Source organism: Brassica napus, chromosome A5 (assembly GCF_020379485.1).
Source record: "Brassica napus cultivar Da-Ae chromosome A5, Da-Ae, whole genome shotgun sequence".
NCBI classification, from domain to species: Eukaryota; Viridiplantae; Streptophyta; class Magnoliopsida; order Brassicales; family Brassicaceae; genus Brassica; species Brassica napus.
The window spans coordinates 13,652,233-13,667,847 of NC_063438.1; the positions used below are offsets into that span (position 1 = coordinate 13,652,233).

The 15,615-nt window shown below is 32.4% G+C and overlaps 3 protein-coding genes across 3 annotated transcripts; 1 reads left to right on the forward strand and 2 right to left on the reverse strand.

Annotated features, from left to right (window-relative positions):
* Positions 1–2,877: 2,877 nt before the first annotated feature.
* On the reverse strand, positions 2,878–4,081 carry LOC125609649 (AP2/ERF and B3 domain-containing transcription factor At1g50680-like). The gene has a single exon (XM_048781190.1). It carries the CDS (start codon positions 3,975–3,977, stop codon positions 2,889–2,891), a length of 1,089 nt encoding a protein of 362 aa, XP_048637147.1. The 5' UTR covers positions 3,978–4,081; the 3' UTR covers positions 2,878–2,888.
* A 3,200-nt stretch (positions 4,082–7,281) lies between these two features.
* LOC106451651 (AUGMIN subunit 4) lies at positions 7,282–10,323 on the reverse strand. The gene is made up of 13 exons (XM_013893601.3): positions 10,107–10,323; positions 9,983–10,030; positions 9,696–9,821; positions 9,284–9,604; positions 9,112–9,208; positions 8,925–8,970; positions 8,445–8,538; positions 8,202–8,273; positions 8,065–8,123; positions 7,912–7,980; positions 7,764–7,815; positions 7,585–7,662; positions 7,282–7,474 (listed from the first exon to the last, which is right to left on the reverse strand). The coding sequence occupies exons 1-13, from the start codon at positions 10,239–10,241 to the stop codon at positions 7,412–7,414; spliced, it is 1,260 nt and encodes a 419-aa protein (XP_013749055.1). The 5' UTR covers positions 10,242–10,323; the 3' UTR covers positions 7,282–7,411.
* Positions 10,324–10,443: 120 nt separating this feature from the next.
* On the forward strand, positions 10,444–11,133 carry LOC106455002. The gene is made up of 3 exons (XM_022719445.2): positions 10,444–10,625; positions 10,715–10,865; positions 10,953–11,133. Coding segments are annotated over exons 1-3 (243 nt in total). The 5' UTR covers positions 10,444–10,534; the 3' UTR covers positions 10,954–11,133.
* Positions 11,134–15,615: the final 4,482 nt, after the last annotated feature.

Consider the following 15,615-nt stretch of genomic DNA (forward strand, 5'->3'; position numbering starts at 1 on the left):
CTAAAAATGTCTAAATACATTGGTATTACTTATAAATTTGAATTTTTGATGTGGTATTACTAATAAATGTTGAATTTTGCAAAAATATTACGGGAAAATCGCCTAAAAAACCTTGAAAGTGTCACTTACTAGCACTTTAAACTTTGAAGTTTTTTCACTAACACTTTTAACTTTCAAAGTGACATTTTTATCATAAAAAACCTCCAAATAAGAAAAATGACCGGCTGAACAGGTTAAAAACAGTTTTTTTTTCAAAAAATAATTATTTAATTAATAAAATAAACAAAAAATTTAATAAAAATTGAAACATTTAGCAAAAAAACTCATAAATTAAATAAAAAATAAAGATTTAAAAATTAAATAAAAATATAAAAAAATTCAAAAAATAAATAAGATCAAATAAAAATAGAGAAAAATATAAAAAAAATCATAAATTTAAAAAAATGAAAATTCAAAAAAAAATTCATTTTCAAATATATTTTTTTGATCAACATTTATTTTCAAATATAATGTCAGAAATTATCATTGGAGATATGCCAAAAACGTCATTTCCAACATATTTCCGACATATCTCCAATGACGGTTTTTGGCATATCTCTAATGATAATTTCCGACATTATATTTGAAAATGAAAAAAAAAAATTTTGAATTTTGAATTTATTTTTTTCTGTATTTTAATTTGATCTTATTTATTTTTGAATTTTTAGTTATTTTTATTTAATTTTCTAAATCTTTATTTATTTTTATCACTTTTTTTAATTTATGAGTTTTTTTGTTAGTTTTTTCGATTTTTATTAAATTTTTTTGTTTATTTATTAATTAAATAATTATTTTTTGAAAAAAAAAAACTGTTTTTAACCTGTTCAGCCGGTCATTTTTCTTCTTTGGAGGTTTTTAATGATAAAAATGTCACTTTGAAGGTTAAAAGTGTTAGTGAAAAAACTTCAAGGTTTAAAGTGCTAGTAAGTGACACTTTCAAGGTTTTTTATGCGATTTTCTCAAAATATTACTATGAAGAATGAAATATTACTACAAAACTACTAAGTGTAAATATTCAAGTATGGTTAGACATAAAATATGGTTAGTTTTGTCACGTTTTAAACATGTTTTTTCCACCTAATATTTTTGTTACGTTTTAGACATATTTTTTTTTAAGTTTTGAAAATGTTTTAGACAAGTTTTGTTTTCATAATAAAAAGACTTAAATTGCTGAAAATGAAATTTTTAGGTATATAGATTTTTTTATAAAATATGAAAACTATGCTTAAGGATTATTTGGTATATTTCTCCTTATTTTACACGCTATTAAAGAAATATAAGACATTATATTTATAATTAAATTAATTAATTATTTTAATTGATTTTTCCTAAACTAATATTTTTTATCCCTTTCAGGCATGTGTTAAATATGTTTTACATGCTTTAAATATGCTATAGAGAATAGATTCACTTGCTGGCCTAGCGTGCTCACACAAAAACCAACATCAACAAAAGCCTATTAATCATGTAAAGCTACATCATAGAGTTTGAGCTCACAAATAAAGACACTTGAAATGACAAGATCACCTGTTTGAAGATGTTTGATCGATTATATCTTAGTTATTCTCAACAACAAGCCACTACATTCTCATAAAATTAATTAACAGAGCAATATAAGCACCACGACCACCAAACTTATTCAGCTCACACCTCCTCGGATCCGCTACAAGCACTGTTCTTAACGAATAAGTATATCCTTAATCTCTTTGTCATGTCTTGATCCTGACGCCTATCATCGTGTTGTGCATCGCTACCTCTCGCACTGTTATGGTTGAGACGTAGACTTTGTGATGTCTTTACCGTGACTACCAATGCTCACAGGTCATGTTACATACATATACATCAGAGCAAGCCGTTTGGATCGAGATGCAATCACCTCCTGCACAAAAACATAGAGAAGATACAGCACTAACCAAAATCGAACCAAAATATTTAATTTCTATAATCTCATAACCAAAAAGACCCCAAAATCAAACTGACATTGCGTTTCATAATCCCAAAATCAAATAAAAAAAATTCTCAAAACCCATCTTAGTATTCTCAATAAACAATTTTAACACAAAGCACAACTTTTTCTAATCCAAAATTGATTCAAATTTAACTTTCAACCGACATTACCGAACCAATTTAACAAACAACTTCAAGATATATCTTATAAACAACCAAACATCAACATTTATCCATGAACAAACAAGTTTCCCCAATTTCTCAAGAATCCACATCAAAAACGACCAAACAAATTCGAAAATAAATTTGGGTTTCAGGAAAACAAATTTGGGTTTCGGGAAAGAAGAAGAAGGAAGATGTTGATTTGAACAAGGCGGAGACACGATTTTGCATGCTTCAATGGAGGTTGAATATGGAAGAGAAGAGAGGAATTTCGATCTCTGTTCGTTGTGTAGGTTTCGGCAGAGAGAAAGAGACTAATTTTTAAGAGTCGAATGAGAATGGAACACGTGTTAGGGTTAAGGAGGGATTCGGATTAGGCCCGATTGGGTATGGGTCGGGCGGGTTTAGCTTAGGTTGGGTTGTAGTTTAGTTGGTTCATTAAGGGTATTTTGATAATTAGCCACGTTTTGTGGTTAAAAGAAAATAAAAAGAAATGATTTATTACGACTGGGGTATATCAGAATAAAATAAGGAGTTTGTAGGGCATAATAGAATAAAGTCCGTTTTTTTTTCTCTTCTTTTGGTTATATGCGACTATAAAAGAAGATTTGATTTGAAAAAGTCTTGTTTCCATTCCAACTAAATCAGTATATTAACTGTTGCAATTCAAAAAAGTACATTATGAACTCTATATTAGAAACAAACTCTAACGAAGTCATAAAATAAAATCGAAGTAGTAGCTATTGGATCTTAACACCAAAGAGCCTAAACCCTCCTTTGTTGTCCACTGATTTGGTTTCTTCTTCTTTTAGCTTAGAGTTAACGAAATTCTCTGTTTTTACTTCTCCCTCAGAACTGTATTGAACATGGATCATCAAGAAGTTCTTGCTTTGACCAACTAAATCGCATCTGTAAAAGACGATAACATCTCTCTCTTTGAGATTCTTCTCCTTGACGAAACGTTTCCATCCACTGGTGAAGACAAAGCTCTGACTACTTGTCCAGTAACAATACCTGAACTTCCACTGTCTCATTGTTTTGTCAAAAAACACAACCTCAACATCCTCTACTATTTCACCCTCTTCTCTCTCGTTTATGAAAGGTAAATACTTTACTGCATGCCTCTTAGGTATCACAAGCCGGTTGAGTTTTCCAACATCGCTTGGAGTCAATCCCTTCCGAAATAGCTCTGTGCATGTCAAACGGTACTTGGTTGAGTCTTGATCTCCTTGGACTCGTTCTGATCCAACTAAGTTCATACTAGCGACATTATGAAAAGGGAGACTAAGATAATCTTTAAACTTTTGTTGGTAAGAACCGTCTTTGATCATCTCCAACACAGCTTCCGTTGTGTAGCCTTTTTGAAAGTTCGGCTCGTGAACCGTGGAAGTATTCAAAGGGAAGTTCCTGTGACAATTAGCATCAAAGCTTCGGAGCTTGATGGATGCGCTATCGTAAGCCATGGCGGCTTCAACAGAAGATTTGAAAGTTCCTAGCCAAATCCTCTTGTGGTCAATGTATATCTGAGCCCCCCAGTGACCGTTACGATGATGTTCAACTACTCCTTTGTATTTTGAATTCCCTAAAAGTGCAACCTTTTTTGTGGCAACAGCGAGGACATTGTCTGTTGTGTCATCGACAGGTCTCTTGCGTTTCTTGAGAGGCAACAAAGGGTTGCTTGAGGTTGAAGTCTCCGTCATCTGGTTGCAGATACCCATTAACAATAACAGAGAGTAGAGGGAAGGAAAACAAAACGTTGGAAAAACAGGATAGAATTGTAAGGAGATTAGATACGTAGGAGAAGTATTTATAGAGTAAACACTACACATTTTCCATTCTTTTGTTGTCTCTATAATTTACCGTTGGTAAATACTGACCTTCTCGAAGTTTCCTTTTTCTTGGTACAGAACAGGAAACTAACTAAAGTGCAGCTGCAAAAAAAAGGAAAGTAACTTCATTATTTTCCGTTTTTGATTATTTCTGAAAACGTAACTAAAGACCAGTTGTTAAAAAGTAAAAAAAAACTTTTCGTCTTCCGATGTGGCTGACTATTTTTCCTTTTTTGAGTATCTGTGATTTGTTAAACTAAAATATTTTGCTAGATTTAAGATTATTGATGTAATCTATCTTATTAAAACTCAAGTACAAAATTAGAGTGTTTGGAGACTTGAATAAGATTATTAAAAAAATTTGGAGTGTTTGGAAACATGAATTGTAGTCTTTTAAAAAAATAATAATTTTGTTTGGAAACAAGTATAGTAGTATTAAGAAAAAAGTAATGGGCTTATGTAATTAAGAAAAATTAAAAGTCCATCATATTATAAGAAACTATCTATCTGGGCCAGATTTAAAATATACGAAAACGGGTCAATCTAATTGTCTAAAACTTTTTCTTTTCTAAACTAACCATAAAACAAAATTTAAACTTTATACACATATTTCAAATCAAAATAATAATTTAAAGTTGATTTATATCAAAAATTGATTAAAAAATAATACATATATTCAAAAATAGATTTTTACTAAACTATTTTTCAAATAACCATTATAAAAAAATGTTGTCAATATATATAATAAAAATACAATACAAAGCCCAATTTGAAATACCAACTCAAATTATGGTTTTTATATTTCATATTAAGTTTTAAAAATATAATATATGTAATTATTTATATGATGGTACGTATAAAATATGATTAATTATATAATGACAGTATACGATATATAATAATGAATAGGGATGGGATTTCGGGCACCCAAACGGGTTTGGTTCTGATCGGTTTGTGTTTCGGGTTTTCGGGATCAAAGATTTAAGCCATGTTAGGATGTTTCTAAATTTTGGTTTGAGTTTGATTCGGATCTCTGCGGGATTGGTTCGCGTTTGGATAATCCATTTAAATTATTTTAAAAGTTTTAAATCATTACCTATTTTAAATTTCTCAAAATATATAAATAAACTAATATATTACCTATAAATTTGAATAACATATGTCAGAATACCTAAGCTTAACATATCAATTGGCTTGATTTAAAATTTTGGATACTGAATCAATAATTATTTTTAAGTATTTTTGGTGATTTGAGTATACTTTAACTTTTGTAGATATTTACTTTTGACTATCTATATATATATATTCAAGTATTTAAACCAATTTAAAAGTATCATTCTTAATGTTTTATATACGTTAAATCTAAAAATAATTAATATATATAAGTACATAAATCTATTTTTAGATAAATTCGGGTACCCAAATACTTCGGTTCGGATCAGATTTGGTTCTCTAAATAACAAAATTTTGAATAATTTGAATATTTAATCAATTTATGTTCGGATTTGGTACTATATTTTCGGATCGGTATCGGTTCTGTTTCTTGGATTCATTTTGTAAAACCCAAATAATTAGATGAAAAAACAAATATCAACATATTTTTCAAAAATATATACCCGCGCGCCTGCGCGGTTCAAAATCTAGTTAGATTTAAGACAAGTGTACGTTTATAAACATATACCAAATTTAGGGTTTCGTAATCATCACAAAGTCACACAAACTAGGGTTCCTGATTCATTTGATCAGAAAAGCCAAGAAATTTCCCTTTACAAGTCTGAACAAATTAGGATTTGTAATCCCCATCAACTTGAGTATTCTATAATTAAGGCTATTCATTCATCATGTTGTTTTTGAGAATAACGACTGAAAAACTTGAGTAATTAATACTTGTGATAAAGCATTAGAGCATCTCCAAAAAGGAACTCTATTTTGAAGTTTCCAAAACTCTATATTTGAAGTTTCAATGTGTTCTTCTCCAAAAGTAAAACTTCAAACCTAATTTCAAAATTATTTATATTTTACACTATGGTCCTTATATTTGTCATAGTTGATGTAAATTCATAAAACTTCTATAAATAACTAGTACATATATATAAATATTACAGAAATATTAATTAAAAAATTCTTACACTAAAATATAAAATTATAAATAAAAGTACATGATTAAATATTAAACTGCAAGCAAATACTACATTATTCCATAAAATTATTTCCATAATACTCACATACGAAAAATGCGTCAAGAGCAACAACAACAATCATCTTCGGTTACACAAATTTGTTTGGACAATATTTTGGAGATTTGGGAGGTTCCGGAGCAAATTTACCAGACTATCAGTGTTGTTATAATATTTAAATTTGAGTAATAATTATGTCTTCATGTGTCTTTTTAATAAGTTTTTATCATGGTTTTTGTAATATTATTGTTGTTTAATTCTAGTTTTAAAATATTATAAATCTTGTTTCAAATTTTTTTATTTAATTTCATGTGTAAAAATTAAATTTATAAAACAAATTTGAAATATTTATGAGATATAAAAAATTTAAGGATTAAAACAATAAACAAAAAAATATTTAAGAATTATAAATATGATGTATAGTTGTAAGGACCAAAATGCAAATAAAAAGATGAAACTTCAAATTTGAAGTTTTGAAAAGTGAAACTCTATATTTGGAGTTTCACTCTTCAAAACTTCAAATTTGAAGTTTTGAAGTTCCTTTTTGGAGAGCAAAAAACTCTATAATTGGAGTTAGAGTTTCTTTTGGAGATGCTCTTACAAATAGCGTGGTTGATAATAGTTGACCAGATAGTTTTGTTTTATTTAATGATTTTTTAACTGGATAAAATTTAGTACACCCAGACAAAGTTTATGTTTCTCATTCTAGTTTCTTATAATTTAATTATTTTTGAACCGAACTAATATCAAATTGAACTAACCCAAATCAAACCAAACCAAACCAAATTTAACCTTAACTAACAAAAACTAAAATTAGTTTGGGTGCGTTTGGTTGGAGTTTTTCTCAAATCCAAGAATAAACAAGCTAAACCCAGGACTGGGCTGAAAGATACTGGTCCACAAACAAAAAATATTTTTGGCCTTTTTGTTTAAAAAAAACAGTGTAAATATTAAAATATGCGGCTAAGGTGATTTGAAACCAAGTCCAATTCCACACTCAAAGCAATGTTACCAGTAGAGTCACAAGCTCTTTATGTCTATTATTAAATATATATTTTTCGTCGGGCCCCAAACACATGTTTGATGGACTTTTATTCAGGCCCTGCCCTGGCTAAACCGAACACAACTGATAAATCTAGTTTGTTCTTTTAATTTGTGAGAGATTCGAAGGACAAAATCATAGTAATAGATACAACATAGGAAGAGATTAAACTACTAGTAGTGAATGAAACAGTTATATAGATGAATCTAGCGATCTCAAGCATGCGCTTTAAGGTCCATTTCTACTTGATGGATTGTCCACTGCATGTTTTCCAGTTTCTACAGAAAATATGAACTTCTCATTATCATTGTGTAATTGCATTCTCACAAGTCAAATTAGTAAAAGGGGGAACATAAGTAATTGATCGTTTGCTCTTATTTTAACGTACCTTAACAATGTCATGGTACTGTCTCGCAATTGTATCAAAATGAGGATCCACTCCTTGGTATTCTCTGAGACGTGTAACCTGGTCATTTTCGCAGGCTCGGGTTATTGCTCTATATAATCAATGAAGATGGGGCAAAAGCTGTTAGAGCTAAGCAATGAAAGAGAGGATAAGATACAAACCGCTTTGTTGTATGCAGCTGAAGCTTCCTCGGTAGCTTCCACTAGATAGTTCCTGGAAAAAAAATACGAAACAAAATTAGAGGTGAGAGCAGGCTTCTTTGTGAGTTGATGGTACGAAATATAGTTCTGGAAAAGTTGATTTAAAGACCTGATGCTGTGCAAGGCTGGTATGGATTCAGGGGTGTATGTTTCAAGGAGGAGAATATGTTCTAAAACCCTTCACGCAAAGAAGAAAAAAAGACATTAGTTACTGAAATAGCTTCAGATTTAGATACTAAACAGTGAATGATGATAATGATACCTTAATTTTGCGTTCATGGTTTCGCACCTTTTACACAACCAAGTCTTCTGCATCTCATCCTGTTACAAATATACAGAGTTAGGAAAATGAGAACAAGGGAGCAACTGAATCAATTGGAGAACACTGAGACCCATTACATATTTATGTTGATGTTCTAACTTCAGATCCTTCACAAGCTTTATAAGTACCCCGAGTATTTGTTCCAGGACCTTGTTCAGAACAGAAACGGACAGCCATCAGAACTTACTAGCACTTGGGGTTACAAGGATAATTCACAGGCAGTAGCAAGAAACTTATCTATAATAAAACATATCATGAAACACTCAGGTAACTGAAATTTCGTTTTGCACATTACCCTAAATATATTCTCTTTCACCTACATTGTAATATTCTGCAAACTTCCTGTCAGCCGAGTAGAGGTCCTCTCGTAGAGCTGCCTCTTCTCTTTCAATCTCCTCAATTATAAACTTAACCCTGGAAATTCAAGAACACATTGTCATTGACCGTCGCTAAAGCATAGAAGGATGAATAAATGTGAGAAAGTCATCTGCTCCTTCAAGATTTTCGAATAAATATAATCGACAAACAGAACATTAATCACCAACATGATTATTTCTCTACGGAATATATCTTAAGAAGCTTTAATTCCTTGGCTTATAACTAACATATGTATAAATGTATGGCACATTACCTAGATATGTGTCCTAGAAAGAAGAGTAGCTAACAGGCTTCATTAAAACCATCACATCAATCAAATTAATTTGGTTTTATAGTGATAAAATTAAACATATACAAGGAAAGCAAGCTTTTTTCCTTCCAGATGTTTTTAGCTATGGTTAAACCTCAGAGGTAAAGCTAACCTTTCTGGGAGCCTAGCACTTGAATTTTGATTTCCTGTAGATGAATCTGACAATAAGGAAAATCTGGGGTCATTACGTTCAGTTTGCAACTTAACATGAAGAGCCAAGTATCTCACTAGACAGGACAATTCGGTAAAGAACAAAAGATCTCTCCCTCAAGAGTATATACTGGTAAGGAAGATCTTACCAGTGTCATCAACAATGGCATCAGCCAACTTATCACACTTTTCCTTCAGTCTACCTTCTATCTCACGGGCAAGAAACATTTGGTAGTCAGCCATATCCTAATTATTAAAGAAGAAACAAAAACTAGAATTGGTGCATAAAACAGATGAAGGCACAATATGATGTGACGATACCATGGACATAGTATTTGGAAGCTGGACATATGATAAATAAGCAGGGGTTATTCCAAGAAATCGATTCGGCACACCACCAACTACGTCAGTATCAGGAGCAGCACCAAGACTGTTTGCAGAGCTGTTCGCATAGTTCATCGAGTTAGAAGCAGAGCTAATTGTAAAACTCGTGGTGCTCGCACTATCAAGAGAGCTTCTTGACAATATACTCCACTTTTCGATATCTTCCTCGTGAATTTCACCATCATCTGAAATAAGAGGTAGCCTAAGTTTCTGAGCTGCCTCAGCAACCACCAACCTATGCTCTAAAGTCTCATAAACCTGGAAAAAGATCAACAAGTTGGCTCAGAAATGAGTCAATGAAAATAACATAATCGCAAAAAAAAACTGAATTCCCAGAAGAAGAAGAAACCTGAGGAGAAATCTTCAAGCCAAGTTGAGGGAAAAGACCGTGAACATCCCGAGTTCCCCCATGGGTAGGCAAAGAGAGAGCTTGCTGATACTCTTCTACCATAGCGACAGCTTCACAATAGATAGCCTACACAGTTGTAGAAAAAGAGCAAAACTGAGTGCTTACATTGCATATCAATCAATACGCCTAGGCATTTATTTGTCCCATTCCTTTTAGTGCGAAAATAGATCGTGTAATTAGAGAAAAAAGAGTTATATTTTGAAATGTACTATTCAGGTTCTCCTCACCATAGCTTCCAAGTAACGCAATCTCTCCCGAGACATCTCGTCTCTCGCCTGAAATGGCGATATCAAAAGCATTAGGATTGGGGAAACACATCTAGCAATAGACTGAGAGAGAGAGGGAGATTACGAGCTGGAGATCGTAGTAGGCTGATTTGGTGACAAGAGATCCATCGGGAGCGAAGCAATGACGCTCTAACTGATCGATCAATTGGTTGACGTCCGCCGGCAGATTCTGAGCCGCGCCTTGCAGTGCCTTCACCATCGATGCACAATCCCTCCGCCGCGACAGTTGGTTCAAAAAAACAATCGAAGTTTCCACTAGTCCTTCCTTGATAGTTTATTTGCTGAAACAACCCCCTAACTTTCGTGAAATCATTGATAAAAGCCTAAAATAACTTTTGAGTTGCGTATAAACCATGATGGATGATGATAGAGCGACGTCGTCAAGTTTTTGAAGAAATAAAATAAGATTTGATAGGAGAGAAAAACAAGCTGATTTAACCCAAACAAACACGCACAGAAGATCATCGTTGAATCGAATCGATAGCTTCCTCGATGGAATCTCCTTGGTTCCTGGACAATCTCATCTTCTTCATCCTACGTCCGCTTCTGGCCACCTCCTTCGTCGTCTGCTTCATCGCTCTTTGTACTCTCTTCTCCATTTTGTTTCTCTTGCTTTTGAGAAAAGAGATAATCTGGGTAATTGCATTAATTGTCCTTGAATTGAATTGGCAGGGTGGTTTCTGGCATGGAAGCTAGTACTAAGCCATGTTCCTCTGGTACAAGAGATCTTTGGTTTGAGGCACAAGACCTTTATACCCAAACCTGAATCTCGTGGGAGAATCTCCAAATTCTACAAAAGTATCACTTCTTCTCAGAATCATTGGTAATTAATTACTATTTACCCTTCACTCTTTTATTTATTCAATACTACTACTACTGAAGCCATTTACTGTGTGTTTTTGGATTGTAGAACTAAACGAGCAAGAAGCTAAGAAGAATCAAGCTAGAAAAAAGCTGTAGAGTTCTATTTGAATTTCTGCAATTTAATGTGCATTCTGCTGTATATTCAAGTGTTTCAAAACCCAAATCTTTGATAATGTTTTCATCTCTAAATTGTTATTCATGAATCGATTATGATATTTTGCCTGACAGAACAACCCTATTCTTAGGCCACCTCTAGTTTGGGAATTTTGAATGCCCAACGTTTAGATTTCTGTGAGCTGGTTATTTCTGCTCTGAGGAAGACACTTTATTATCATAAGATATAACAGGTTGTAGGGTATCTTATCAAATGCAACATTCATATTGAACATGTACTGGCCTATGGAACCAGCCATTGAGTATATAATGACATATCTATTGCTGACTGGACATCATGTTAGTTACTGTTTTCGACCTGTTAACTGTCTCAAACCATTTGCTCCTTTTTTGTTGTTAAAATCCCACTTGACCCTGTTAATCATATACCAAAAGATGCATCTTAGTTCTTCCTGAATGTTGATTTGCCTAGTTATACGTCAGAAAAAGCTGTGGTAAAGACTACTTGGACACATATGTGGATCTGTTGTTGCAGAACAAAGACGGTGAGGCTATGCTAGTTCTCGTTTTGTTGAGATGGTGCCTAAGTTTATGTTGTATACGCACAGAACGAGAACATTCCTAGTCCCTGGAGAGAAAAGGATTGGATGTATAAGCTGTTCCTCCTTCAGCTGACAGTGCAGAAGACAGGGAACAGTTAGCAGAAAGCTATGGGTTCAACCAAATTGGCAAAGATCTTCCTGATAAGGTCACTCTTAAAGATATCATGGATACCCTTCCCAGAGAGGTATATAAGTGTTGCACGTCATTGGCATGGAACTCCTTCTTCTCCTTCTTCTTCTCCTTCTTCTTCTTCTTCAGGTGCTTGAGATTGATAATGTGAAAGCTTGGAAGTCTGTGTTGATATCTGTGACTTCCTACTCTTTAGGGCTCTTCATGATTGCAAAAGTACCATGGCATCGGCTTCTGTTGGCTTGGGCATGGACAGGAACTACAGTTACAGGGGTAAAGCTCTCATCCACTGTCTCTTCTCTCTCTCGCCTTGCTAATTACTGTTGTCTAAGTGCATTGTTCTTTGTGATAGGCCATGATTGTGCTCATAAATCATTTTCACAGAACAAATTGGTTGAAGACATTGTGGGTACTCTAGGCTTCCTACCTCTTGTATGTTTAAGCACAACCGTCATCACGCCAAAACTAACATGTAACTCTCCCTAACCTACTTAAGACTTCGTGACTTTGTTCTCTATAGGTTAGTTCTCTATAACCATGCTTGGCAACCAGTTCCGCAAGAGGAGGTTGATTCATCACCCGTTCTGCAAAAAGTGGTCAGATTCGTCCTTCTTTGTCCATAGGTCACTGGAATATATATACATGAAGCTTTTCTCTTTTACGCAATGATCAATTCCTCTTTTCTCTGTATACTTGTTTACAAAATAGTAAGTGTTCTGATAGGGTGAACTGGCACTTAAATCTGAGAAAGAGCGAGCGAAGTAAATAGAGTGAAGATAAGTTTGGCTTGTGTTTATGCCTTCATGGCCGTTGGCGTTGAGTGGCCAATGATTATACACAAAGTTGGCATTTTGGGATGGGTAAAGTTCTGGTTGATGCCATGGTTGTGCTATCACTTTTGGATTAATGCTTCTCTCTGTTCTCCTCTTTTTCGTTGGATACACCATCAGAAGCCACAACGAATATGCATTTGTTGTTTCTCTATAGATGAGCACGTTCACGATGGTTCATCATACACCTCCACACATTCCTTTCAAGCCTGCGGATGAGTGGAACGTAGCTCAAGTCCAGCTTAACGGAAATGTTCATTGTGATTATCCTAGTTAGTAATGCATCTTTACCTGCTAAGCTGGTATTCTCCGAGTTTGAGAGCATTATTTTGATGTTTCTGTGATTGAGATTCTTTGCCATGATATCAACGTACACATCCCACATGACATGAGCCCAAGAATACATAACTACAACCTCTGTGCGGCTCATGAGTCTATACAAGAGAACTGGGGAAAGGTAATATCCACTTTGTTATCCTATAAAGCTGTAAGCTTTATGCATCTATATGACCAAAAATTTTCGTTAGACACTAAAAGAAGCTTCTTGGGTTTCTTGCTTGCGGTATCTGTTGCAGTATACAAACTGGCTACTTGCAACTGGCGCTTGTTGAAGACAATAATGAGTCGGGTGCCATTTCTATGACAAAGAAAGGAACTACATTCATTCTGAAAGAGTAGTAGCAGACCAGGTTTGTAATAATCTATACTATTAAAAGAAAATCATTCTGAAAAAATCTACTTTAAAAAGTTGCTTGGACCTATTAGTTATTTTTGGTCCTACAATTAATTATTCTAACAATAGTCTATATGATATCCAAATTGTTTCATAGACCACCACGAACTTACATTATTGGTCGAATGCTTATGTGAAAGTTTTGGAGATGATATTTTGCAACACTATATTAGCCGTTGTCATATTAGTGCTTTCGTTTCATGTTTTAATAATTCCGACTGTTTGTATGGCTCTGTCACCGTATTCAAGAGCTCTCCCTCTCCAGTCTGTGCCCTGTGGCGCTATGTGTCGATCATATCTGATTGTTAATGAGTCACTGTTTCAAAAGGGATTATTATCGGGTCTGATTTAAAGCGGGTCGTATTCGGGTCCGACCAAAAAACAGAGAAAGAGAACTGAAAAGGAGATAAGAAGCAAATCATCACCACAATTCAAATCAAAGAAGAAGAATTTCCAACATTTCAAATCTTATTCACCAAAAAACCTTATTTACCAAAAAGTCTTATGTACCGCCAGTAAAAAGAATTAAATATTTAAAAATAGATTTTTTTCGCACCATTTAAATGAATATTCACTATTAGTTCTCAACATTTGGTTTCTGTTCTAAAAATTTAGAAACCGTTCAATTATTTATAAAATTTGATTCTGTTTCAGGATTATTTTAGTTTGGTTCAGTAGAAAATTGAGAACCGGCAAATATGCAATAAAAATAGGTCAAACTCAGTTCCAGTTTGATTAGGGTTTTCGAGTAATTACGGATTTATAGATAAAATATCAGATAATTTAGGTCTTTCAGTTTAGTATAGGGTAATTCAGATTGTTTGGATAAAAAATATAGGATAATTCAAATAATTTTTAATATTTTGAAGATAAAATATTTGGGTAATTTTACATTTTTTGGGTAATTCTGTTTATAAATATTATTTTAAGGATATTCGGATATTTATAAATGGGGTAAATTGAATATATTTAATATTTGTAAGTATATAATTTGCATTTTTAAAATTCAGGTACCCATTAGGCTCTCGGTTGGGTTTCAATATTTCTGTTCCAAAGATATATGAGATGCTCAGTTATTTATGAAATTCCTTTCAATTTTGGTTTTGATTTTTTTTTCAGTATGGTACAGTTCGGTTTGTAGCTCCGAATAAATGTGTCCGAACCTATATAAAAACAAACCCGCGCTTGAAAATTTAGTTTAATCTATTAAAAAAGGAGTACAAATATAAAATACCCCTAGGTTTTCTAACTTATGTACAATGGCATGTCATTATAGTTATTATTAAGTTACTTTGTAGGATTCTATGTCTTTTTCTGTTTAATTAATATATTTCCTAATTTGAGTTTTAACTAAAAAAAGCAACAATAATTTAAAAAATCAATCTCCCTAGCTAATCAATTAATTAGGGTCCAAAACACTTCTTATAATCTAGCTAGCTAATAAATATTTTCTATAAATAAAATCATCTACCATTTAATAATGATATAAAATTATTTATTCATCGTCTTGTACCCTTAATATTCATATATAACTGGAATAATTATAACCGATGTAGATTTATTAATGATATATTATTAAAAATTACTTAATAAAAATGATAAAACAACTATGAAGCCACTTAAATCAATTTATGTATTTATTTACTAAATCTAGAACACAATATTGTTTTAAAGATATATAGTTAAAATAATCATTATCATTAGTAATAACTAAAACCCACATAAAAATAATAATTTATATAATATATTAACAAACATATATTTAAATGTAACCCAATATGAGTGTTGAAGAGTATAAAATTCTGATCCGTAAAAAATAAAAATACATTTGCACGGATGTTCAAATCAAATTCTAAAAATAAGTGATAAAATCGACAGCTCAATAATAAAATATAATTACTTAATATAAACTAAAATTATTATGTTTTTGAAAAGTTGTATTAAACAATTATTTAATATAGATAAAGTTTTAAAATTTATATTAGTATTTGTCTATAAAAGGTAAAACAAACTTGTGTGGATGCATGGATCAAACTCTAGTGAATAGTTAAAATAAATACACAAATTTAAAGAGTCAATAGTGACGCTTTATGTCGGTAGCTCTAATTTACGCGAGCATAATATATAATTAGTGGTTTGTCCGCGCTTCGCACAGAAATTTAGTTTTAAATTATATTTTATGTATCATTTATTTTTATGATTTGATTATTTATTTGATCCTTTTTTATTTTACTTTTATCATTTTTTGGTTGATTTTTTATTTATTAATATTCAGCTTCATTTTAGTTGAGGGTAACTAA